The sequence below is a fragment of the Engystomops pustulosus genome, chromosome 1 (assembly GCF_040894005.1).
Source record: "Engystomops pustulosus chromosome 1, aEngPut4.maternal, whole genome shotgun sequence".
In the NCBI taxonomy this organism is placed as follows: domain Eukaryota; kingdom Metazoa; phylum Chordata; class Amphibia; order Anura; family Leptodactylidae; genus Engystomops; species Engystomops pustulosus.
The window spans coordinates 239,079,424-239,104,745 of NC_092411.1; the positions used below are offsets into that span (position 1 = coordinate 239,079,424).

Consider the following 25,322-nt stretch of genomic DNA (forward strand, 5'->3'; position numbering starts at 1 on the left):
CCCAATGCATGTGTATTGCACTTTCAGTAATGCCCCCTCCTGTACATAACCCCCTCACATGTGGTTGTGCTAATAACAAGGTTACTTCTGGTATATACAGCTACAGAGAACAAAGGAGAAATCCCCATCACCACATCTTATGTTCCTCATTGTTCCTACATCTTTGTTCCCGGGCAGTGTTATCCTGCTCCTGCCCCTAACAATCTCCCCAAATACTGAAAGGCTGCGTCACACCTTTGTCTTGCATTTAAACAAAACCAGGTGGGTGTTACCCATCACATGTGTATTACTGGAAAATATATGTGATCAAACCAAGGCCTGTCCTAGTGCCATGTGTGAACACGCTCCAAGAAATGTCCCCTACCCAGCCCCCCGATAAGTAATGTGCCTCACACAGCCCCCCAGTAAGTAATGTGCCTCACACAGCCCCCCGATAAGTAATGTGCCTCACACAGCCCCCCAGTAAGTAATGTGCCTCACACAGCCCCCCAGTAAGTAATGTGCCTCACACAGCCCCCCAGTAAGTAATGTGCCTCACACAGCCCCCCATAAGTAATGTGCCTCACACAGCCCCCCAGTAAGTAATGTCCTCACACAGCCCCCCAGTAAGTAATGTGCCTCACACAAGGCCCCCCAGTAAGTAATGTGCCTCACACAGCTCCCCAGTAAGTAATGTGCCTCACACACAGTCCCCCCAGTAAGTAATGTGCCTCACACAGCCCCCCAGTAAGTAATGTCCTCACACAGCCCCCCAGTAAGTAATGTGCCTCACACACAGTCCCCCCAGTAAGTAATGTGCCTCACACAGCCCCCCAGTAAGTAATGTCCTCACACAGCCCCCCAGTAAGTAATGTGCCTCACACAAGGCCCCCCAGTAAGTAATGTGCCTCACACAGCTCCCCAGTAAGTAATGTGCCTCACACACAGCCTCCCAGTAAGTAATGTGCCTCACACAGCCCCCCAGTAAGTAATGTGCCTCACACAGCCCCCCAGTAAGTAATGTGCCTCACACAAGGCCCCCCAGTAAGTAATGTGCCTCACACAGCTCCCCAGTAAGTAATGTCCTCACACAGCCCCCCAGTAAGTAATGTGCCTCACACAAGGCCCCCCAGTAAGTAATGTGCCTCACACAGCTCCCCAGTAAGTAATGTGCCTCACACAGCCCCCCCAGTAAGTAATGTGCCTCACACAGCCCCCCAGTAAATAATGTGCCTCACACAGCCCCCCAGTAAATAATGTGCCTCACACAGCCCCCAGTAAGTAATGTGCCTCACACAGCCCCCCCAGTAAGTAATGTGCCTCACACAGCCCCCCAGTAAGTAATGTGCCTCACACAGCCCCCCAGTAAGTAATGTGCCTCACACAGTCCCCCAGTAAGTAATTTGCCTCACACAGCCCCCCCAGTAAGTAATGTGCCTCACACAGCTCCCCAGTAAGTAATGTGCCTCACACACAGCCCCCCAGTAAGTAATGTGCCTCACACACAGCCCCCCAGTAAGTAATGTGCCTCACACACAGCCCCCCAGTAAGTAATGTGCCTCACACACAGCCCCCCAGTAAGTAATGTGCCTCATACAGCCCCCCAGTAAGTAATGTGCCTCACACAGTCCCCCCAGTAAATAATGTGCCTCACACAGTCCCCCCAGTAAATAATGTGCCCCACACAGCCCCCCAGTAAGTAATGTGCCTCACACAGCCCCCCAGTAAGTAATGTGCCCCACACACAGCCTCCCAGTAAGTAATGTGCCTCACACAGCCCCCCAGTAAGTAATGTGCCTCACACAGTCCCCCCAGTAAATAATGTGCCCCACACACAGCCCCCCAGTAAGTAATGTGCCTCACACAGCCCCCCAGTAAGTAATGTGCCCCACACACAGCCTCCCAGTAAGTAATGTGCCTCACACAGCCCCCCAGTAAGTAATGTGCCTCACACAGTCCCCCCAGTAAATAATGTGCCCCACACAGCCCCCCAGTAAGTAATGTGCCTCACACAGCCCCCCAGTAAGTAATGTGCCTCACACAGCCCCCCAGGCAATAATGTGCCTCACACAGCCCCCCAGGCAATAATGTGCCTCACACAGCCCCCCAGTAAATAATGTGCCTCACACAGCCCCCCAGGAAATAATGTGCCTCACACAGTCCCCCAGGAAATAATGTGCCTCACACAGTCCCCCAGGCAATAATGTGCCTCACACAGCCCCCCCAGGCAATAATGTGCCTCACACAGCCCCCCAGGAAATAATGTGCCCCACAATGTTCTCCCCCTTCCCTAGTCCCTATCATGTTTCTCACCTCACAGATGCAGCTCTCTCTCTCTTTCTGTGCGCTGCCTTCCCCTGCAGGTCATGTGATCATGACATCATCACAGGTCCTTGAGCCTCTGGAACTCCCGGAGGTAAGGTCCTTGCAGGGGAAAGCAGCGCCTGCACTCGTTCTCATCACGATCTGAGGACACAGATCGTGATGAGAACGAGAGGGAAGGAATCTCCCGGGCAGCGGGGCAGATGATCTGCTGACCCGGGGAGATTCGGGGCACTGGCCAAAAGATCCGGGGCACGAGCCCCGGATCTTTTGACCTAGCGACGCCCCTGCCCCTAATAGCACTTTTTTGAATGAGTGAATAAAAAAAGTTAAAGCTTTTAGAATATGGCAACACCTAAAGGACATCAGTTTGACTGATGGTAGATGTGTAGAACTTTTTCCAGATAATGGTGCCCTCCCTACACTTACTAAGAACATTTCCAGGGCCTGCATTACAGACTGAGAATGTGAGTTCTACACATCTACCATCAGTCAGTGGTATATAGTGTATTTCAATTCAGCCTTTTAGACATCCCAAACTTATCACTTGTTACATGCTTTTTTATAGGTTTGGTACAAAACACAAATAATGAATTTACTGTAAAAATGAACGAGCTAAGTTTGGTTTGCTCATGTAATGTGCTTCTCCTTAGTTAGATATGTGATGTTAGCTCTTATTGATTATGTGTGGATGCAGGAGGATGAGAGCAGGAGTGAGATTAGTGGAGCAAGGCCACCTGATTTTCCGTTATTCTCTGAACTTTCAGACAATGCACGTTATATTAGACTTTGGCAGGACCAGTCCAATTGACATTGTGAGCCTTATATAGCATAGCTGCACTGTGGCTAGTAAAGTGAAGCCTTCTGCTGGGATCACATTTTAGACCACATTTAGGACCACAAAATATTTTGAACACCAATGTCATAGATCTGCATGTGTAGATCACAACAGTAAAGTTTGCATTAGGAAACCTGAAATGTTGGGTCAAGAAATCAATGCTTGAGATCACAGACTTTCTATGATCCTGTACATTGCTTCATTTGTTCTTAGATGTATTGGAAACAGAATCAATCAGAGCCAAAGGAATGTTGAGTCCTTCTCATCCTTAGATTAAGTGATTTTCTGTGTTTCAGTAGTGAAACCAACACTGATGATAACTTAAAGAGAACCTGCCAGGTGAAATTTGGTAAACAAGACCACCCACTGGTTCTTATGGATCAATGGTTTAGTGTCCCAATTGGCTATTTAGAAGTTCCTATGTGCCTTTTATAAAAAAAAAAAAAAAAAACATTTATAATTACCTCATTTGGGTGCTTTCCATGCCTGCAAGGTACTACACCGCGGTTTCACTGTGCCTATGACGTGGGAACGGTACTTGCGCAATGAAACCAGGGTGCAGTTCTCCGACTTCATCAACGTATTGCACAGGCACGGGGAGCACAAGAGATGGGACTGATGCTCCTCATGAAACCCATCTCTAGCTTATTGTTTTTATAGCGCCAATGTAGGGACTTCTGAAAAGGCCGATTTGGGACACTAAACCATAAATCCATAAGGACCTGTGGGTGGTTTAATGTCCCAATTGCCCAAACAGGTCCTCTTTAATTTGATAATTCATCTGGTTGACATGAGAAGAATATATTCAGGAGTATAAGATGGATCTATTCTTTTATACTTCATTATTCAAGTTTTTAGCAAGCATGAACAAATCATAAGAAAATATATTTAATCCTTACGCAGCTGCACATTTTGCTGAACATGTATTTATAGGTTTATAAATATAACACATGTTGTTTTACATAATCTGAAAATCTGTGAAGAGTAATGACAAAATATATCTTTTAACGATATGAAATACAAGTTTCAGATCTGGTTCTTTGTAGTATGGAAACATTGTGAATTCAATGTAAATGTCATAGATACACTTTCACACCTACGGCATTTCAAGACTAGAAGCAGGGGGCAAGGTGTTCACGAAATGTCAGAAGCCTCCTGTCTACTGTACAGTATACTAAAGAGGAGCAAATCACAATACACAATGACATGTCTGAACTCGGTAGAAATAATAACAATATTTTATTTTACTGTAGTCATCAAGCCTTCACATTCAGAATGAGTACAATGTGTATTTCTCTACAGGAATCTGTGTTAGTCTCTGTCACATAATATAATGCAGAAGAATAACAGTAAACAGAATGCATAGATGAAAAGGGTCACAATCTCCAGTACCAAACTGTAGGAACACAAATTCATCTTATCGAGGGCTGTGCTGTATATAAACACATTTGAAAACCATATGAATGCAGCTGTGAGAGATCTTGACTTTGACACCTCAAATATTAACACCACTTCTCATGTCAATGGCAACTGGCATTATTATTCTATACTTGTGAACAAAACACTTTGTTAAAATTTTCCTTTTCTGTATGCTCAATGCTGCAGTTTTGCTGTGGGATTTTAGCCATATCATAATGAGAGGCTGAATGTAGTGTTAGAAAACGGGATTACTGAGACGTAATATGTTATCCTCTACAATACAAACTTTAGTTTTTATTCCACGTGTTTATCTAGGAAAGTTGCCAATGGAGATGAGCGAATTGATTTTGTTGAACATGCCAATTTTGATGCACCGAATTGAGTCCAATTTTTTTTTTGCTATAGATGAAACAATGTTGGTCCAATTTTCCTGGAAATAGGTTTCTTTAATTTTATACAATTTTCTCATTAGTGTTATGGTCGGAGTTAGCATTAGGATTCTTTAAAATAAAATTTTTAGAGACCATTTGGAACAATATTGGTTTGGAAAATTTGGCAAAGCTTCAGTGATGTGAATATTGAAAGATTTGCTTATGTCTAACAATTCTATCAAGTTTTCCTATATATACTCTTCTTCATGTTAGAGTAGTATGCAATATTTTTTAGAATTTAACTGCCCACTTTACTTTATTCAGAAATGTTTAATGTTTTGCATGTCATTTTTAAAAAATAAAAAGCAAAATACATACCACCATCGATGTATAGTTTCATCCCCAGGATCCCCAGTCCAAAGGCTCTGAATCACTGAGTCACTGGAAGCATGGTAATGTCCTGTCACAATAAACATATAAACTTATGTTATGTTTCTGTACATACATTAAACATTGCATATACATAATGCATGATGATACTTTAGACATTGTTAAGCTGTGTTACTATTTCATAATTATGTCCCCCAGGTATGGCAGTGCTCCTAGGAAGTGGCTTTGATTCAATGTTGTAAAAGTAGAAAGTATAATTAGTAGTAAAATCTGTAGAGTACTCATTGGCTTCCAGTTAAAGTTCTGCACTGTAACCAGATACTCAATGAATAATATTCTTTTACCAGCTACGGTATAGTCAGACCCTTGGCACTAATGTTTTTCACGCAGCAATTGCCATAGAAAAGATAGAGCTCAGTCCTGAGTCCTTTCACGCGCATTACCTGCGTGTGAAAAACGCAATGAAATTGCATTGAAATTGCATTGAAAACGCGTGTGAAAAACTGAGACACTGAATAAACTCTGACTGAAAACTGATTGCACTCTGATGCAAAATGTGCGTTTTTCACTGACCAAACCCTGATCGCACCCTGATCAAACTCTGACGTGATCTGCTACGCAAGTGTGGAAGGGGCCTAAGGCAATCAGTTTATAGTAAGAAAAACACTTTGCCTTTATATTGTGCAGCAGGCAACAGATTCATGAAGACCGGAGCCCAGTCTTCATAATTATGGCGCACATGCTCGAAGTGCAGGAACTGTGTGCACCAAATTCTTTTTGCTGACATAAATGTGGTGCATGATGCCAGTAGGCACCGTAACGCCCCTTTGTCTGCACGGGATTGTGCAGTCGTGACACAATACTAGCGCCAACACTTCATAAATACATGTGTGTAGTTTGCAGATGTGTTTATATGCAGTGTACGCCAGAATTCTGCCATAAACTGCATAATAAAGGTGGTCCAGTATGTTTATTTAATGTTAAATAATAAGATAATGGCAAACCTGCCCAGAAATAAGAAGTTGCTCATAAAAGGGTAAACAAATTTACCACATTTATTAAAGTTTTATAAGACATTCGTGTATTTATTTAGTTCAAATGAAAAGAAGAGGTAAACAAACAAAAAAAAAACTAGTGGAGTCAGCACCTACCAATCATTGGGGTAGATTTATCATTACTTTTCTTTTAAATTTTAGTGCAAAAAAGTCACAGTTTTTTGTGCATTTCTCTGCAATAGTTTTTTAAATTTGTAGCATAACTCGTGGTGCACATTGTATTTATCTAAGAAATCCAGCTGTTTAGACTAAAGTTAGACATATTGGACTTTTTTAAAAAGTCGCAGAAAACCGCAAAAAGATTGCCTGCTCTCAAGTGGCAAACCTGGCAGAAAGAAGCAGAACAACCAACTATGCAACTTTTTTTGCACAAAAATGAATGACCTTTTTTGTAAAAAAAAGTCGCATCCTCCACAAAATGCAGAGATGTTAGTCTAACAGGCATGGGTTCAATTTAAAGCCACCAAAGACTAAAAAACAAGACAAGAAAGGAACTAGAAAACTAGAAAGAGTAAAGATAAATCTCCCCCATTATCTTTATTCCTGCTAAACTTCACATAGTTTTTTCTTCAAGTAATTAAGGAAATCAAAAAAAGGCAAAAATAACATAATTTTTGTGCCAACATTTTCAACTTTTAAAAGCAAGAAATCTGGCATAAATGGGTAAATAAATTCCCTCAATATTCATCTAAAACTTTACTGAGATTGATTTTATCTTACTTGTTATGCAGATGTCATTTTACATAATTAGATTGAGTAGGAGTCTCTTTTCTATTGTGCAAAGTTATTATAATTATGAACAGTAGAATGATATTGCTCAAAGAAATCCAATGTTTTCATTCATAACACCTGTGGATGGGAAAATAAGAATTCTGGAAAACTTCCAAATATGGATTGAGGCAATGTGTTCATTTGGCTACAATTTGTCCTGACAAACACAACTTGCTTTGTTATTCTATATACAGACATAGGGGGATATTTATCATACGCCGGCGCTTGTGCTGATGATAGCCCGCCACTGCTTTTTTGCAGCGCGATACATCAAGAGGCTGAAGCACATGTCAAAAGTCGTGCCGAGAGTGCGCAGGAATGGAGCCAGTAATGCCCCGCGCCGGTCCAATGAGCTAACATTTGCGATTATTTCAGGACTTTTATGCCACTGACGTGGCGCAGAGGCCCTGATAAATATGCCCCATAGTGTTTAAGAACTTAAAGGCCATGTGAATTCTATAGGGTTTATCTGATAGAAAAAATATTCATAAATGACAAGTTTTTACATTTTATTATCTCACACATCTCACTAAAGCAGCAGCTATTTCCTATGAGCAGCTATGTCATATGAGCCATGAATATCTAGAAGAGCTCCTGCATCTATAGCTGTACACATCTATCCTACTTCTCTAACTTTATTACATTTGTCCACACTTACTTTTGCTCAAGTTGGTAAAAGATAGGAATTAAATAATAAAGACTTATTCTTATCGATGAAAATTAAACAGCATAATGTATACAGCACAGGAGTAAACATCTGCAAAACTCTATGACAGACTTTAATTTGGCATAAAAAGAAATGTATTTAATTTATTTAAATCTTTGGCAGGCTTAGTGTTAAACCACAACCACTAGATGGTCATATATAAACACATTAAAGGGATAGCCACTTTATGTATTGTGTTAGGTAATTTACCAATACACATCTTTTAAAATTTCTGCACCACTTTCTTGAAATGTAAAGTAAAGAACCCTGGTTCATAAAAGTCTTAAGGCATCAGCTGCCATTCCTGCCCATTGATGGAGAGTAATGTGATATCTAACTTTCCATGACCAATCTACGTTTCAATATCTTAACTTTGTATTTATAAATATAATCCCGAAATCCTGGAAGGTAGTTGGTTCATGGATCACATGAACCTTAATCTTCAACCATTTTTAGAACAACCAACTAAAAACTGGTGTGTGCCCCCTCTGGCAGGATCTGCTCTTCTTTAAGCTTCCTATGCTATGGTTTTTAACCCCTTAACGCTCTACGCCGTAGCTCTACGGCGCAAAGGTATAGGGAATGTATGAAGAGGGCTCACAGGCTGAGTCCTCTTCATACAGAGGTGGGGGTTGTTGCATATTGCAGCAAACCCCCACCGCTAATAACCGCGGTCGGTTATTAACCCTTTGATTGCCGCAGGCAAAGTCGCCGGCGGCATTCAAAATCAGTTGCCATGGTAGCCTCGGGTCTTGGTTTGACCCGAGGCTTAATGGCTTCTGCAGATTCGTTACAATGAGCCAGTGGCTCATTGTAATGAATGAGCTGCAAAAATGCCATATATTGCAATACAGAAGTATTGCAGTATATGGTAGGAGCGATCTGAACATCTAGGGTTAATGTACCCTAGATGGTCTAAGATATAGTGAAAAAAAAAAGTTTAAAAAAAGTTTAAAAAATAAAAAAAATTAATAAAACATTAAAAATTCAAATCACCCCCCTTTCGCTAGAACTGATATAAAACATAATAAACAGTAAAAATCACAGACATATTAGGTATCGCCACATCCCAAAATGCCTGATCTATCAAAATATAAAAACGGTTACAGCCGGCGGTGACCGCCAAGGCGGGAAATGGCGCCCAAATGTCCAAAATGCGACTTTTACACCTTTTTACATCACATAAAAAATGGAATAAAAAATGATCAAAATGCCGCACAGACTTAATGGTAGCAATGCAAACGTCGGCTCATTTCGCAAAAAATGACACCTCACACAGCTCCGTGCGCCAAAGTATGAAAAAGTTATTAGCTTCAGAAAATGGCAAAAAATGTTTTTTCTTTTTTGTACACATTTGTTTAATTTTTGAAAATGTATTAAAACACAATAAAACCTATATAAATTTAGTATCACCGCGATTGCACCAAAACAAAGAATAAAGCTGAGGTGTTATTTGGAGTGCACAGTCAAAGTCGTAAAAACTGAGCCCACAAGAACTTGACGATTTTATTAAAATTTTTCCACATTTGGAATTTTTTTTCAGCTTCGCAGTACTCGGCATGTTAAAATAAAAAAGATTACAGGAAAGTAAAATTTATTACACACAAAAAATTTGTTAAGCCCTCACACAGGTCTGTACACGTAAAAATGAAAAAGTAATGGATTTTTGAAGGTGGAGAGCGAGAAATGAGCGAAAAAACCCTGCGTCCTTAAGAGGTTAAGAAAAAAGGCTTTAAAAATCATGAGAATGAGTCTGAGGGCTCCAGGTTTTGGTAGCATCTATGGAGCCTGGAGCCAGGAAGCTAAAAGAAGAGCAGATGCTGCCATACGGGGCACACATCAGTATGTCAGTGTGCTTGGTTTACAATCCTTTATCCTGGTGGTAGATGCCCTTTAAGGATTAAACTATTGCCAAAGTATTTTTTATTCATAATCATTAATTTCGCATCTCAATCATGTGATTCATCTTGGCCAGACAAAATCTATTTTCATGATTCAAAAATATTCAATAAATTGAGATGAGAGTCCTGAATCATCTTATAAAACCATCAAAAAGAGATTACAGCTGCACACCAATTCTCTTCAAAAATACTTGTGGCTATGGCTCTGGTACACAGTAAAATAGGCTGTAATCATTGAACCCACTTTTATTTGTGGCAAAAAATGAATACATTCCAGGCAGGATATTTTTGTAAAGCTTAGGCACCAAGCACTGCTATAACTAACAGTCATAATAATAATGAAAATGAATTATCACTACTAATCACTGTGCATGGACTTGTTTAGTACTCACATTAATTAAAATGTAACATCACAAGCAAATCACAACCAGTGTGCCCCATATAAGTGTGTAAACTAACAAAATTACCATAGTGCACATTTTTATCTTGTTTTATTGTCCACATAACACAACAAAATAGGTTACAACAGATACAGACACAACAGCCATAATACCAATATTACAGAATCCATACTGTCCAAACAATAAATAATCCCAGTACAAATATTACACTGAAGGCTAAAATACCACAAATAGTGCATGACTCCTGCCAAAGTATCTGCAGAATAACAAGCTTTGTGCTTATTGTATATACAAAAGTGAAAGGATTCTTTGTATCATGTTATCCAGTGATAGATGAAAGTTCTCAGTATTGATACTATAAATCAGCTAAAACAAATTTTATTGCAATTGTAATCTTCCTTTACTATTTAGGCTTCTTCATCAGCCATGGTATGATACAATATTGATACAATATAATATAAATTCTGTAATATAATACCGTGCTATAAAACAGAACCATCAATGTTAGAGAAAAGGGATCTTAGTATCAGTTAAAGTTAGAGCAGCTCTTAGATAAGGAGTGGGAAATTCTTACTGGCTACTTATTGAGATCAGCTATGATGGCTATGGGTTTACTTCAATGATTCAGAATGTATCCCTGTCTCTCATACATCTCTGTTCTACAGTAAATGTGACAAATATTGTCATATATTTGTATTCCAATACTCTCCTGTATGGTTTAAAGGTGCCAATATTTTCTGCATTGTGGTCAGGGCTGCAGAAATGTGTTCTCATTTATGGTGTTACAATGAAAGCTCCATCATGTTCAAAGTTTTTTCCTCATTTCGCCAGCAATTATTCCCCAATACACACAATTGGTTAAATCAAATTAGAAAACTGTGAAGGTAGAGCCGCACTGTGAAGAGCCACTAGGGTTCGGGAGTGGGTGCAAGCTTCTGCAGACCGGACTCAGGGTAAGCAGATGATAACCAAAGAAATAAAGAGATGAGGCAGCACTCCTGGAAAAACTAGGTGTTTATTCACCCAATGTGGAAGGTGCAACGTTTCAGCTCCTCAATGGAGCTCCATTGAGGGGCTGAAACGTCGCACCTTCCACATTGGGTGAATAAACACCTTGTTTTTCCAGGAGTGCTGCCTCATCTTTTTATTTCTTTGGGTAAATTACATTATGTGTGGTCCAGTTGAAATTACTTGGAATTAGGAAAAATCAGTAGGCATTATGTAAGTACAAGTTTTACATCATTTCTGTTTTTAAGGAAATGTACCCGAGGACAGTTCACTTGTATCAGTAATGCTTTTCTAATTAGTGGGTTGTCTATGGCACAGAATGGCCCATGGAAGTTGCCAATTCCTGTTATGGATCTGTAGAGTTGTCAACCACAAGATTTAGAGTAAATGACTAAGGCAGTCTACATCCAAATGTATCACCAATTCATAATCACAATTCATGACTTAGTTTGCTAATGTTAAATGTGGATTTATCAAAAACATTTTCATACATTTTAGTGGTTAGTCGAACCTTGAACTGAAAATGAAGGACTCCGAATATGAAGCAGATCTGAAGCAGGAGAAATGAAATGCTGCAATGCCTGTCAGTTACTGCACAACAAGTTTTGAACATGTTTTTCCAATCTCATTGACTTTATGTGTATGGTTTTATTATAAGATGCTAACAAATGTATAGCCCTGAGAATTCTGCAATAGTGGGGATTACAGAAAAGATTCCAATGGCATTGGAATTAGTGGAGTCACATCTACTAAAGGTTTCAAAAAGGTACAGTAACTTGTCACCAGAAATGTGATTTTTAGCTGGTAACAGGTTCCAATAGCCTATTCTATGCTAAATTTTATAAATGCCTTTGTCAGCATTCTGAATCATTTCAGTAGTTAATATAGGTTTAATTTACATTATTTGTTTCCTCCCAGGAGCATGTGGTGAGTCCTGTGGGGCAGCCCGTGTCAGTCTTCCCTCCTCCCCACTCATGCAGCTCACTCCCTACTTTCTGTCATGTGCATTGAGCAAATAAAGGAGGGAGGGAGATGGTGTGGAGGGAGGAAGAATGTATGATGAGATACAGGCACACACAGGCTGCCGCTGCCCCTCCCACTGGACTCATCACATGTTACTGGCAGGGAGACAGGTAATGAAAATCAAACTTTTCTAAACTACTGAAATGATTCAGAATGCTGACTAAGGTATTTTTAAAATCAGCACAGCATAGCATAGACTATTGGATCCTCTCACCAGCTAAAAATCACAATCCTGGTGATAGGATCCCTTAAAGTTATTGGAGGTGATGAAAAGCCATTTCAAAGTTCTTAAGTTACACTTCTATAAATGTTTTGAATTATCTTGTTTCAAGGTCTTAGATATCTCCATATCAGTACGACTTGTCCTTGCAACAGATACAAATTTCTGTATATATTCCCCTTTTTCTATTCCGGCATGAATCCATCTACGAAAACATATCAAATCCTGGAAACATACATAACTTACACACATACTGTATGTAGCAGCTGGCATTACTGCATGTCCTCCTTTACTGACTTAAATACATAGGTATGGTAAAGAAATATCTGATAAACATCTACTGTGGCCTTGTACATTGTTCCTGCTGTGTGTTTCATGCGAAGGTTAGATTTTTGCTGCAGAACACTATGAAAAGAACGATCCCTTGCAGCCTTTATATAATGAACCAGAAAATTATCCTAAAGAAAATGAACAAAAGACAATAAGCTCGTTTTGTATTTGCAGTATTTCCTTGTAGGATTCTAAGCAATAACTTGCAGAAATACTGACACAAGCAGGTAATCTCAGTGTAGCTATTTTAAATTAGGAAAAAATTAGAAGCTCATTAAAATAGATCATGCCTAGTATAACTGTAATTGAAATCTATATTAGTGACCAATTTATTGTTATACTGCCATTTTATTATGCCTCAGGGCTCACACAATTGAGTCACCATTCCAGAATAGCTTGATGTTCACTAATCATACATAGACGAAATAGGAAAATGAGGCCAGAGAACTGCAACATTAATCCATATAAATGCAGCCTAACCTGTAATTAATGGACTACATAGACAATGAGACTAATAGAATTATAATATTCAAGAAGAAATATTACTAGCATTCAGCTGTAATAAAATGAGTTACCTACTGGAGGACATAATGGCCTATCGCGCTTCACGTACATGTTACTCAATGGCCATTCTGCCTTAGGGAATTGTCAAACATGTACCAACCCATTATGAGACACGTCAGAATGAAGCACATTAAGGTTATTTGGCTATATAAGTTCAAAATATGAAATACTCCTAGAAAGCTTATATATAATTTTAGGCTTTGAGGGTTTGGACATCTCAGACATTAAGACCCCTATTTTAGACCTTGCAATAGGGATAATAGTTTTATACTAGCACTTTTGTATAATGCTGGAGCAAGTTATTAGATAATTCTGCATCTGTACATTAATAGAAGGTCTGCTTAATCTCCTTACTACAAACTGTTGTGTGTTCTCTATATTATGACACAGAACAACTTGAGTGAACTGCCCTCCCTATAAACTTGGTTGCCTTCTTCTCAATTCAATTATTCTGCCATTTACAACATTCAACCTAAGGGATCTGTGCCATCAAGTACACATCTTTATGACAACTTCTCATGGCCATGACCTATTCACATTTCGGAATAAAGACATTAAAGGAGCCACTGCCAAAATGCCTCCAAGTATTAAATATAGAACTAATTCATAGATTTGCTCAATTATCCTCTAAACTTTTTTCAGAGATAATCCTTTTGTGTTTATGCATCATGGCAAAAAAATAAGTGGTAATAATATTTCACTTATTTACTTATCATTGTAAGCAAGGTTAACACAGTAAAAGATGTTGCCATGTGAATGTCTACAAGGTATGGGATAAATAGATAGTCTGTAAAAATGACCTAATACATCTACCCCAATGTCTTTCTTTATGGTAAGTAAATAAGCAAATAGTGGAAATGGGGCAGGGTCATGCCTTCATATTGTCTGTGACTGTCTGTGGTCTCACAGGGAGTGGCTTTATACATGTGCTGACGTGTGATGTAGTTTTCCAGGACTTTTCATTTCCATGTTTAGCCTTGTATTAGTCGCCATTTGGATGAGTTCCACTTAGTCCAAATAATTTTACCCATCTCTAGTCATAATGTTTTAAAAAATTAATGTTTGATGCATAATCTTTTTAGAACAAAAAAAAGGAAATAGATGTTTTATACCTCTGACAACCAAGGAATTTCCATTTGCATACAGAAAAGTCTTTGATGCAGAAAAGTGTAATATTTATTAACATGTAAATAATGATGTTGCTCCACCAATTGAAGCAAACAACTATTGTGTCATGCACTATGCATATATTCATTCGATAAATAACATAGATAAGTTGAAGAACTCCAAATTTGATCAGCTTCTCAAGTCAAATATTAACTCAATAAATTGAGGGAAACATTGCATAGTAATCAAGGGAATAACAGTTCGGGAAATGCAAATAATTTTATCTAAAAACAAACATGCAACAACTCATTTCTAGGAAGTCATTTAGCAAGTCAGATGAATTGTTCATGGAATGGCAGGTTATTTAGAATTACATTAACAATTTTCTAGAAAGTCAAATTGCTTGTAACACATATTACGTTATTATGTCTACACCTTTGTGATTTAGCTTTAAGTCTTAAAACTCTACCTTTAAACTTTAACTTAGCAATTCTAAGAAAAAAGGGTCAAGATATCATTAACTACATGCCTCCGAAGCCAGTTATCACCTTCCTGCCCAAGGCCTTTTTTATAATCTGACATGTCATTATAAGTGGTTAAAATTTTGAAACTCCATTATAAATCCAGGTGATTTTGAGGCAGCTTACTCGTAATAAATTGTACTTCATAAAAGTTCAAAAATTTGGGTGACATGTTTTGCATTTAGTTATGAAAAAAGTAAAATTGTGTCCTCTTATATTTTCTAGGATATAATTAGGCTTAAAACTTTATGTGCAAATTTTCACATTTTCATGAAAATTGACAAAAGTTTTGAGGAGGCAGTTCAACTTTCAAGTGACTTTGTTAGGCCTACTTACCCTACTAGAGAAACTATACCTCTCAAGGTGTGTAAAATAACTTTTACACAGTTCACCATAATGGTCCAATAATGCATGATTGCACAGATTGTTACGGAAACAGTGATACCAAATATGCAGGGTTTTTTTTGTATTTTTTACACTTAATTAGATATTTCTATGGAAAGGTGGTACATACAATATGTACATACACACATATACTAAAAATGGGGAGGTAATAAAAAGTTTTATTTTTCTAGGGGTGTATCACTATTATCAGTTATTAGTATATGACAGAGACACATTGCTGATCTGAAAGGGAGAAAGAAGAGCTTGAAGGTAGGGTAGAATGTTTGCAAAAATAACAAACTTTCATGTGAACACCATGATTAGTTCATCATGGTGTTCTCAATTGTCATCTCAATTGTCATCGTATTTGAGCTGCTGATGGCTGCCAGAACTGATCGCAGCATGGAGAAGAGCTGTCAGTGCTGTAATGACTCCACGTAAAGTGATGTGCTGCAGGCACAAGGGCTAGCCTTACAGTCTCTTAATTAAGGTGAGGGAAGAGTCAGGGGGTTAAAAAAGTTAAAACTAGATATGAACAAACCATCCAAGATTTGATTTGTTACATGATCTTAAATCAGATCATAGATTGTAGTTTTACTAGAGCCCCAGCTCAGGTGTGTGAGAAAATTTTTTACAACTGCTAGAATCCTTCTGCTCAGGCACTAGAAAACTGAGTTGACACCGAAAACCTCTAGACTTAACCCATGAGATTCATCTAACCTTAGGACGTGATTCAATGCTGGCCTATAGTGTGTTCACATGCCAGCCTATCAGGGTAATCTGGGATCCTTAAAAAGCGCATCTAGCATGCTCAGTTGCTATTTAACTGCACTTAGTCACTTCCGTGATGTCAGGCCTCTCCTGACAAACTTGTGGTAGCAAGGCCACACAGTGATGTTTAGATGTTCTACTTTTGTTTGTGTCCTGTTTTGTTTTTTTATGTTGTGTAACTATGCAATTCCTCACAATTGTGTATGTTTTATTGCAATGGTAATTGCTGTAGAATTCATGTTGTTTTATTATTACTAAAAATATGATAAAAATATTTAAATATAATATTAAAGATTTGATTTGCTGAAGCTTTGCAGAATTTTAAAAGGATTCAGTTTGGGTCTGAATTCATTCAGTCTGAACTGATGTTGCTCCAATTGTAGCAGCAGCATTCATAATGTTTTTCATAAATTCCTTTTAAAAAAGTATATACCTATGGTGTTACTGGTGTCTAACCCCCCAGCTCCAATTGTGGTCCTGGGTGAATTGGATTCTGAAAAATACAGTCCAGTATCTGATTCATTGGAAAACGCTATGAGGTCCTGAGGAGTGGACATGGCCTCTTGAAAGGATTTCCATGCTCCATGTCAGAACCTGCTGGGAACTGATGTTGTGCCAACTGTTCTGAAAAAGGCAACATTTTTTTCATTAGGTTTAGTGTAAGAGTGTTAGAACAAGGGATAACCCTAATGTTAATCATTTACACTAAAACTTACACCACCTTGAATTTATAAAAAAATTGCTGAAAATCAACAGTGAACCTTTTTTACTTTTAAAAAAATGTTTTAGATAATGAGTGGGTTAAATGCTAGAGATGAGCGAGCACTAAAATGCTCGAGTGCTCGTTACTCAAGTCGAACTTTTCCCGTTGCTCGAGTGCTCGTTTCGAATAACAAACCCCATTGAAGTCAATGGGAGACTCGAGAATTTTTCAAGGGGACCAAGGGGACCACCAATAAAATGTGTCATGGAATATTCGTGGAACTTCAAAAAGGAGAATGACCCGTGTTAAACATCTGCAATGTGTTCTTCACACATATTGTTCTTCACATACTATTGTGAAGAACACCTTTCTGTACTCATGTCTTCTGATAAGTTAGCAGATGTATGGAAACATCTACAATGTGTTCTTCACTGTGTTCTTCACTGTTCTTCACTGTGTTTCCTTAAGTGAAAGCTCATTCTCGAGCAGGCAAAATACTCATCCGAGCAACAAGCCGTTTTGAGTACGCTAATACTCGAACGAGCATCAAGCTCAGACGAGTATACTCGCTCAACTCTATTAAATACCAAAAACTAGGACAATTGGAGCAACATCTCCAAAACTAATCAGAAAATATTTAGATTAGTTTGGGAACAGAATTGGATCACATTTTTCTGTGGCTTCTTATGTCCACACTGGTTGCTACATGCTGATTCACATAAAATTATCTGTTATCATGGTAATCTTTTAGTGGCCAGAGACACCGCAACTGCACCGGAGAGGGATGAGGGTGAGAAATAACCCTCTGCCTATCTCACTTGATATTTTGGCATATAAGAGGTTAAACAGCAATGGTCAGAGTTTTCTTTGTTCACAGCAAGCACAGTAGTAGTTGTAACACTTTTTATCTGCCTTTGCCTCCGGTATAGAAACATTTTTTTTCACCAAAAACTTCATAGTTACACATAAACTTTTATCATTAAGATATTTGCATTTTCAATATAAACTTCAAATCCAGGAAGTTATTTGCATCCTCTGGTATACAGATTTTTCTGATAATGTACAGTACGAGGCAGATTTCAATTTCATAGATAATGAATTTTTACTTTATCAGATTCCTCTGCACTTCTTTTAATTGGCAATCTAATTTATTACCATATCTAAATCACATTTAACAATTTTAAATGAATGTTTAAATGTATTTATTGACATGTATAATTAAAAGCTGAAGCCCCATTTAAGTCACATTTTTAATTTTTTAGAATTGTTACCTTTGAGATACTAAAAGAGACATAGAACAGTAACAAGAAATAGAGAACCGTATAAAGATTATATGTAATTATTTAAACTTTTATGAAAATGGGTAGATAGATAGACAGATAAATAGATAGATAGATAGATTTTTTCTTACTACTTTATTGATGCCAAATAGAAGCCTGTGAATAGCTATAAAATCAGACATAACAACACAATGGGTCCTAGGAGTCAACCACAAATTACAAAGTACAGAACAGAACATAATAAATAATTAAATAAGGAATTAGTATCCGATACATGGGACACTTCTGGGAACATGCAGATAATTATACATTATACAGCTCATTTATCAACAATACTGGGAAGCATTCCAGGATTCACTGTCCTCCATAGGGAAAGTGAACAGTCTGTATTACAGGTTATCTAAGACTTACTTTCCTGCAACTTTACAAACAGTTCAGGTATAAAGTGACACTTTAGGGTGAACAATACAAATTTTTGGGGAATTTGAAGACACTTTAAAAGGTTTTAGATCTACATGACTTACACTTCACCTACAGTGCCATAAAATAACTTCCCATTTTCTATACAGTATGTCAAATGAAAAATTTTGTTTTTTGTGCCTTTTTCAACTTTAGTCTAAACAGCCGGATTCATTAGATAAATAAAGTGAATCCGCCCAAAAGAGCTGTGCACCGTGAATTGTGAAAAAGTCACTGAAAAATGTGCAAATTCATGACTGCTCAAAAATTGGAGACTTTTTGTACTAAGAACGAAAAAATCTCCCCCGATATTAATGAATGTTCCAACCTGCACAAATATGCAATGCTGATAATTTAAGGGGTTGTCTATGATATTATGCATGGCTGAGGGGGGGAGGGGCTTATAAAAATGATAAACATGTTATACTCACCTATTTCTGTAATCCCATTCAGCTGTGGTGTCGCCCATCCCTTTTGGTTATTGTTTTTATACAAAGGTTGGTGCTCGGGATTTTCTCGCTTTAGTAGGGTCACTTTGTATACAAACAGAAGCTGACAGGGACAGACAGCAATGCAGCTGGGGGGAGTATAAGTGGCTCATTACTTTTACAGGCCCCTGCATCCCAATTATTTTTTTCCCAGAGACACATTTAACCAAATATCTATATTTTAACTAGCTTTTTGTGAATTCACAGTATTCTATGTTTGAATATTTTTGTATTATTCATTTTTAGGAATCACATGTTTGCAGTTTTCAACGCTTCATCTAAGAATTCAATTGCCTTGGTTTAACCAATTCCCGAATTCATTGTTGTGATAATAAGAAGAGATGTAGATGAAGTGTCAGGCACTGCATTTAACTTAACACAATATGCCACAGTAAGAGAGAGACTCAATTTCTTTTTAACTTAATTCATTTGTCATAGACATATCACTGAAAATACACTGTTTGATATGTATCCCTGATGTAATAGTTACACCTGTCATAGGAAGTGATATTTGATGATAACATCTTTATTAAATTGTCAATGTTTAGTCAATCAAACTGAGCCGAACCAATATAACAGACAGAAGTTACACAAAGGAGAAGGTTATGGAAACATTGGACTGTTTCTTTGTAAAGTAAGTTCTTTATAACATCAGAGGATGGATTGGTTACGTAAAGGGGTTCTTGAAAAAATCGGTGGGGGCCAATCAACAGGCAAGGCCGAAACATGAATGAAGGAGTTTACAAACTATAAGCTATGGCTAGAGATTGAATTTAAATTTTGGACAGCTATTTTCTATAAATTAGATCATTACTGACAAAGAAAGCAATAATTGGTAAATCAATTCAATATCTGAAAAACACCTGCTGAATGCAGAAAATACAGTACATAAGCTCATTATGTAGATGGTAATCCATGCCTTGTACATGTATGCACTTTTCAAAGACTACAACTCCCAATGTAATTATAACTATTGTAAGAGCATTTTAATAGTTGTTTCATGTCAACTAATTACCCATAATTTACTTCCAACCACATGACGGGCTATATTATAATACATCACACAATGATATTCAGTGGGGGTGATATATCATTGTTTGTTTTGTCTATGTTAAGCATTGTTTTGGCGCAGTTGTGGTACAAATGCTACTTTGCGACTTTCCATTGCACCAGTGAACTTTGACATAGACGCTGCTTGCACCAAATACTTTATTTGCATACCGTAGTTTTCACAATACAACTGATTTGATAAATCACCACTTTTCATTGACTCCAGTACCAACTCTGATCTATGTTCTGCGACTTTTGATATTTCTTTGTGACTTTTATGCAATTGTCGCAAACAATCCCCATAGCACAATACACTGGCAGCAGATTTATCAAGGGCCAAAGCCACATTAATAATTCTGACTGCAGCGGTGCTCCAGACATAGACATAGAAATCATGAATTGTCCCCAATGATTTACATACGGAATTCTATATTTTCTAGACATCACTCAGTGCAAACTAAAAACTATCTCTTGGACCCTTGCTGGGGGTTTGCCTTTGCACCCTTGTGGCTACTTAGGTTTAAGGACATCTACCACCAGGACAAAGGATTGTAAACAAAGCACACTGACATACTGGTGTGTGCCCCCTCTGCATCCGCTCTTCTTCAAGCTTCCTATGCCATTGTTTTTAAGAAAAAAGGCTTTACAACTTATGCAAATGAGTCTTAAGGGCTCTAGGCTCCATTAACATCTATGGAGACCGCAGCCCCTCAAGCTTATCTCAATGACTCCCCCCCCCCTTCTGCTCCCTCAGCACTTCCCTCTCCCTCTGAGAGACCCAGTGTAACAGCCTTTGAGACTGTAGCAAAGAGGAGTACTACCGTGTTTCCCCGATAGTAAGAAACCCCCGATAATAAGACGTAGTGGGTGTTTTAGGGGGGTAGGCTAATGTAAGACGTACCCCGAAAGTAAGACATAGTTAGAGGGGACGGAGCCGGTTGCTGCAGCCTCTTCATGTCACTGCTGTAGCTCCTGGCTGATAGAAGATTATGTGACCGGAGCTCAGCTACTCCGTGCAGGCTCCGGTCACATGAGGAGAGAGGAGACAGGGCTGCACAGTGTGGACTCTGCAGCATGGAGCCGAGGGAGAAGCTTCCTGCTGTGTGCTGCTGCCATCTGTGTTACTGGAGCAGCTCCTCCCCCTCCTGTGTAGCTGCTAAACTCTGCTACATCAGTCGGAACAGGAGAGGAGAGGAGCAGGGGAGGACATGTCAGCCTGGACCAGCCTCTACTCAGCCCTGCAGTCAGTGACACTGAAAAGTATGTATGTTCTGTGTTTATGTGTAATGTGTATGTAGGTGTGATGCCTGATCTATATTTGAACATTGTGTGCATGCCTATTTAAATGTATGATGTATGCATGTAGTGTGTGTCAGTGTGTTTGCTTTCACAGTTCTATGGTTTGTGTTAAAACACCCATCCCCCCCTGCACTGTATAATGCCCCTACTCACAATGTATAACCTCCCTGCACTGTATAATGCCCCTACTCACAATGTATAACCTCCCTGCACTGTATAATGCCCCTACTCACAATGTATAACCTCCCTGCACTGTATAATACCCCCCCTTACACTGTATAACCTCCCACACTGTATAAAACCCCCCTTACACTGTATAACCTACCACACTGTATAATACCCCCCCTAAGGCTGCATTCACACTACAGTATGGGGGACGTATATACGGCCGACGTATATACGGCCGATATACGTCCCCCATACACTCCTATGGGCTCACGGCCCTGTACGGGAGCGGTACGGTGCAGCACACGTGCGGCACCGTACCGCTCCGTAGCCGGGGAAAGATAGGACATGTCCTATCTTTCCCCGTATTACGGCGCCGTGCGCCATTAGTTTCTATGGAGAGGGGCGGGGGTGAGCTGCGCTCACCTCCTCCTCCTCTCCCCGCGCTGCCGTGTGCCCGCCGTACTACGGTGCGGCGGGCTCACGGCAGTGTGAATTTAGCCTAACACTGTATAACCTCCCACACTGTATAATGCCCCCCCTTACACTGTATAACCTCCCACACTGTATAATGCCCCCCCTCACACTGTATAACCTCCCACACTGTATAATACCCCCCCTTACACTGTATAACCTCCCAGCACTGTATAATGCCCCCGCTCACACTGTATAACCTCCCCCACTGTATAATACCCCCCCCTTACACTGTATAACCTCCCACACTGTATAATAGCCCCCCCCCCCCCTTACACTGTATAACCTCCCACACTGTTCAGGTTGTTAATAAATGTTAATTTTAAGGTTAAAACAAAAATCGACATTTTTCCCAATATAAGACATACCCCGAAAGTAAGACATAGTGGGACTTTTGGGGGTAAAAAGAATGTAAGACACTGTCTTACTTTCGGGGAAACACAGTAGTAGCACCCCACAGAGCCCTTCTGACTCATTAGCTCAATTTTAAAAGTTGATCTTAGAAGGACGGAGGCCATGGATAACAAATAGAAGAAGATAGAAGATTACCACAGCCACACTGCCTGGATCCATGAGTAAGTGTTAAGCTTGATTTTGAATGTGGATTTCCATTTATATGCCTCTTTAGTAAACCTTAATGAAATGGTTATTTTTTAGATGCTAAAGTTTACTTAAAGGGGTATTCCCATCTGGGCATTCACATTTAATTAAATTCATTTGCCATATGCAAACATTTCTTCAATTGGATGTTTTTAAAAAAATGTTCCTGTGTGAAGATAATTTCTAATAAATGTGGCCATGTTGTCCCTTAGAAATGAGATAGCTTCCTCGGATAAGACCACCCCTTGCTCTTGCTCTAGCAGTGGTGGCCAGGCATGCAGTAGTGAGTCCTGTCTGACCACCTGGATTCAGCAATCATTACCACAGGACAGCTGTGGGACCTGCAGTAACTTCTGGACATTTCATATACAAAAGCCTTTTGTTTCTTTGTGCAATCCCTCCAGCAGAAGGGGCCTTATTCAAGGACACAGTCTTGTTTCTAAGGGACCAAATCACCACATTTATGGGAAATTATCTTCACACAGGAAAATGTTTATAAATGGCAGATTAATGAAACTGAATGTGAATGCTGAGGCGAGCATACAACTTTAAAGGAAATCAACCAAACAAACAATTATTCATCTCGTCCCCACGCTCTGTGTTGCGGATTCTAAATTTGTTTGCTATGTGATCCCGAGGTGTTAAGACTAGCAAAAGACAGAGCAGGGATCAAGATGGGGGGGTAGTGGGGTGAGTATTTCTAGTTTTTTTTATGTTTTTTGTGTGGTTGATTTACTTTAACTTAAAAAAAGTTAATCCAAATATCAGTCGTTTTACACAGGACAAGTGTAAGACCAGGGTCTCTATATATGGACAGACATACTGGGGCAGATTTATCAAGCAGTCTGAAAGTCAGAATATTTCCAGTTGCCAATGGCAACCAATCACAGCTCAGCTTTCATTTCACCAGTGCTCATGAATATTTTAAAGGGGAGCTGTGATTGGTTGCCATGGGCAATTGGAAATATTCTGACTTTCAGACTGCTTGATAAATTTGCCCCAATGTTTTAACTTTCATTAGACTTAAACCACTTAAACCACTTAAGCGACACACTATTTTCTTTCTTTGCATTTTCATTTTTCATTTCCTGTCTTTAAAAACCTAAACCTTTTTTTATTTTTCAGTCTACAAAGCTGTATAGTGCCTGTTTTCTGCATAATAAATAGTCCTTCCTAGGAATGGTATTTAATTTTACATGCCATGTATTGGGAATGTGATGAATTTGCAGAAATAACACATTTGCACCATTTTCTTGTGTACCGTATATATACGAGAGTATAAGCCGACCCGAGTATAAGCCGAGACCCCTAATTTTACCACAGAAAACAGGGAAAACATATTGACTCGAGTATAAGCCGAGGGTATAGTATACAGCCAGCCAGCCCCCACGTAGCATACAGCCAGCCCCACGTAGCATACAGCCTGCCCCCATGTAGCATACAGCCTGCCCCCATGTAGCATACAGCCTGCCCCCATGTAGCATACAGCCTGGCCCCATGTAGCATACAGCCTGGCCCCATGTAGCATACAGCCTGGCCCCAGTAGTATACAGCCTGTCCCTAGTAGTATACAGCCTGTCCCCAGTAGTATACAGCACTGCCCCCAGTAGTATACAGCCTGTCCCTAGTAGTATACAGCCTGTCCACAGTAGTATACAGCACTGCCCCCAGTAGTATACAGCCTGTCCCCAGTAGTATACAGCCTGCCCCCTTGCAGTATACAGCCTGCCCCCTTGCAGTATACAGCCTGCCCCCATCGGTATACAGCACTGCCCCTATTGGTATACAGCACTGCCCCCATTGGTATACAGCACTGCCCCTATCGGTATACAGCACTGCCCCCATCGGTATACAGCACTGCCCCCATTGGTATACAGCACTGCCCCCATCGGTATACAGAACTGCCCCCATCGGTATACAGCCTGCCCCCGTGTAGCATACAGATAAAAAAATAAACTTAATACTCACCCTCCGGTGTCCCCGATGTTCCTCCTGGCTCCCGGCGGCTTCCGGTCCCCATCGCGGCTCCCCGCGGCTTCTTCACTCTTCTATCTTCTCTGGCCGGGAGATCGCGATGCCCGTCGCACACTGTGGTGCAGCGCTGTCACCGCTGATGACGTCATCAGCGGCGACAGCACTGCATTACAGTGTGCGACGGTCGGCAGATCGCATAGACGCGACTCTGCCGGCTAGAGAAGACAGAAGAGTCACGGGGAGCCGCCGGGAGCTGCGACAGGGATCGGGAGCCGCGACGAACATCACGGACACCCGAGGGTGAATATTAATTTTTTTTTTTTTAGCATTGACTCGTGTATAAGCCGAGACGAGGTTTTTCAGCACATTTTTTGTGCTGAAAAACTCGGCTTATACATATACATATACATACATACATATACGGTATATTGTTTTTACATCTTTCACTGTGCACTCTTTTTTTGGGTTGGTATGATCACATAAATACCTTGATAACTTGTATAGGTGTTTTTATGTTTTAATAAATGTTAAGAAATTAAAACCTTTTGTACAAAAAAAGTTCTTCATTTTGCCCTATTCTGACGCTAATAACTTTTCCATACTTTGGAGCACCAAGGTCTGCAAGGTATCATTTTTTGCAGGATGAGCTGATGTTTTCATTGTTACTATTCTGAGTATACTTTTTATTTCACATTTTCTGTGGCCACTATTTTATGTTATGGAGTTCACTGCTTGAGATAACTGTTTTT

The 25,322-nt window shown here is 39.5% G+C and overlaps 1 protein-coding gene across 10 annotated transcripts in view; it reads right to left on the reverse strand.

Moving 5' to 3' along the window:
- The window catches only part of SGCZ (sarcoglycan zeta), a 498,244-nt gene that overhangs the window by 368,472 nt on the left and 104,450 nt on the right, over window positions 1-25,322 (reverse strand). For 8 of the 10 annotated variants that reach the window (XM_072122089.1, XM_072122062.1, XM_072122038.1 and 5 more), the window contains exon 2: window positions 5,308-5,389. The exons of the other annotated variants lie outside the window; for them this stretch is intronic. Coding sequence is in view for 1 of the 8 variants with exons in the window: in XM_072122062.1 (XP_071978163.1) it covers window positions 5,308-5,313 (6 nt within the window). In the remaining 7 variants the exon portion in view is untranslated. The remainder of the gene's footprint in view (window positions 1-5,307; window positions 5,390-25,322) is intronic. 10 annotated transcript variants of the gene reach the window in all.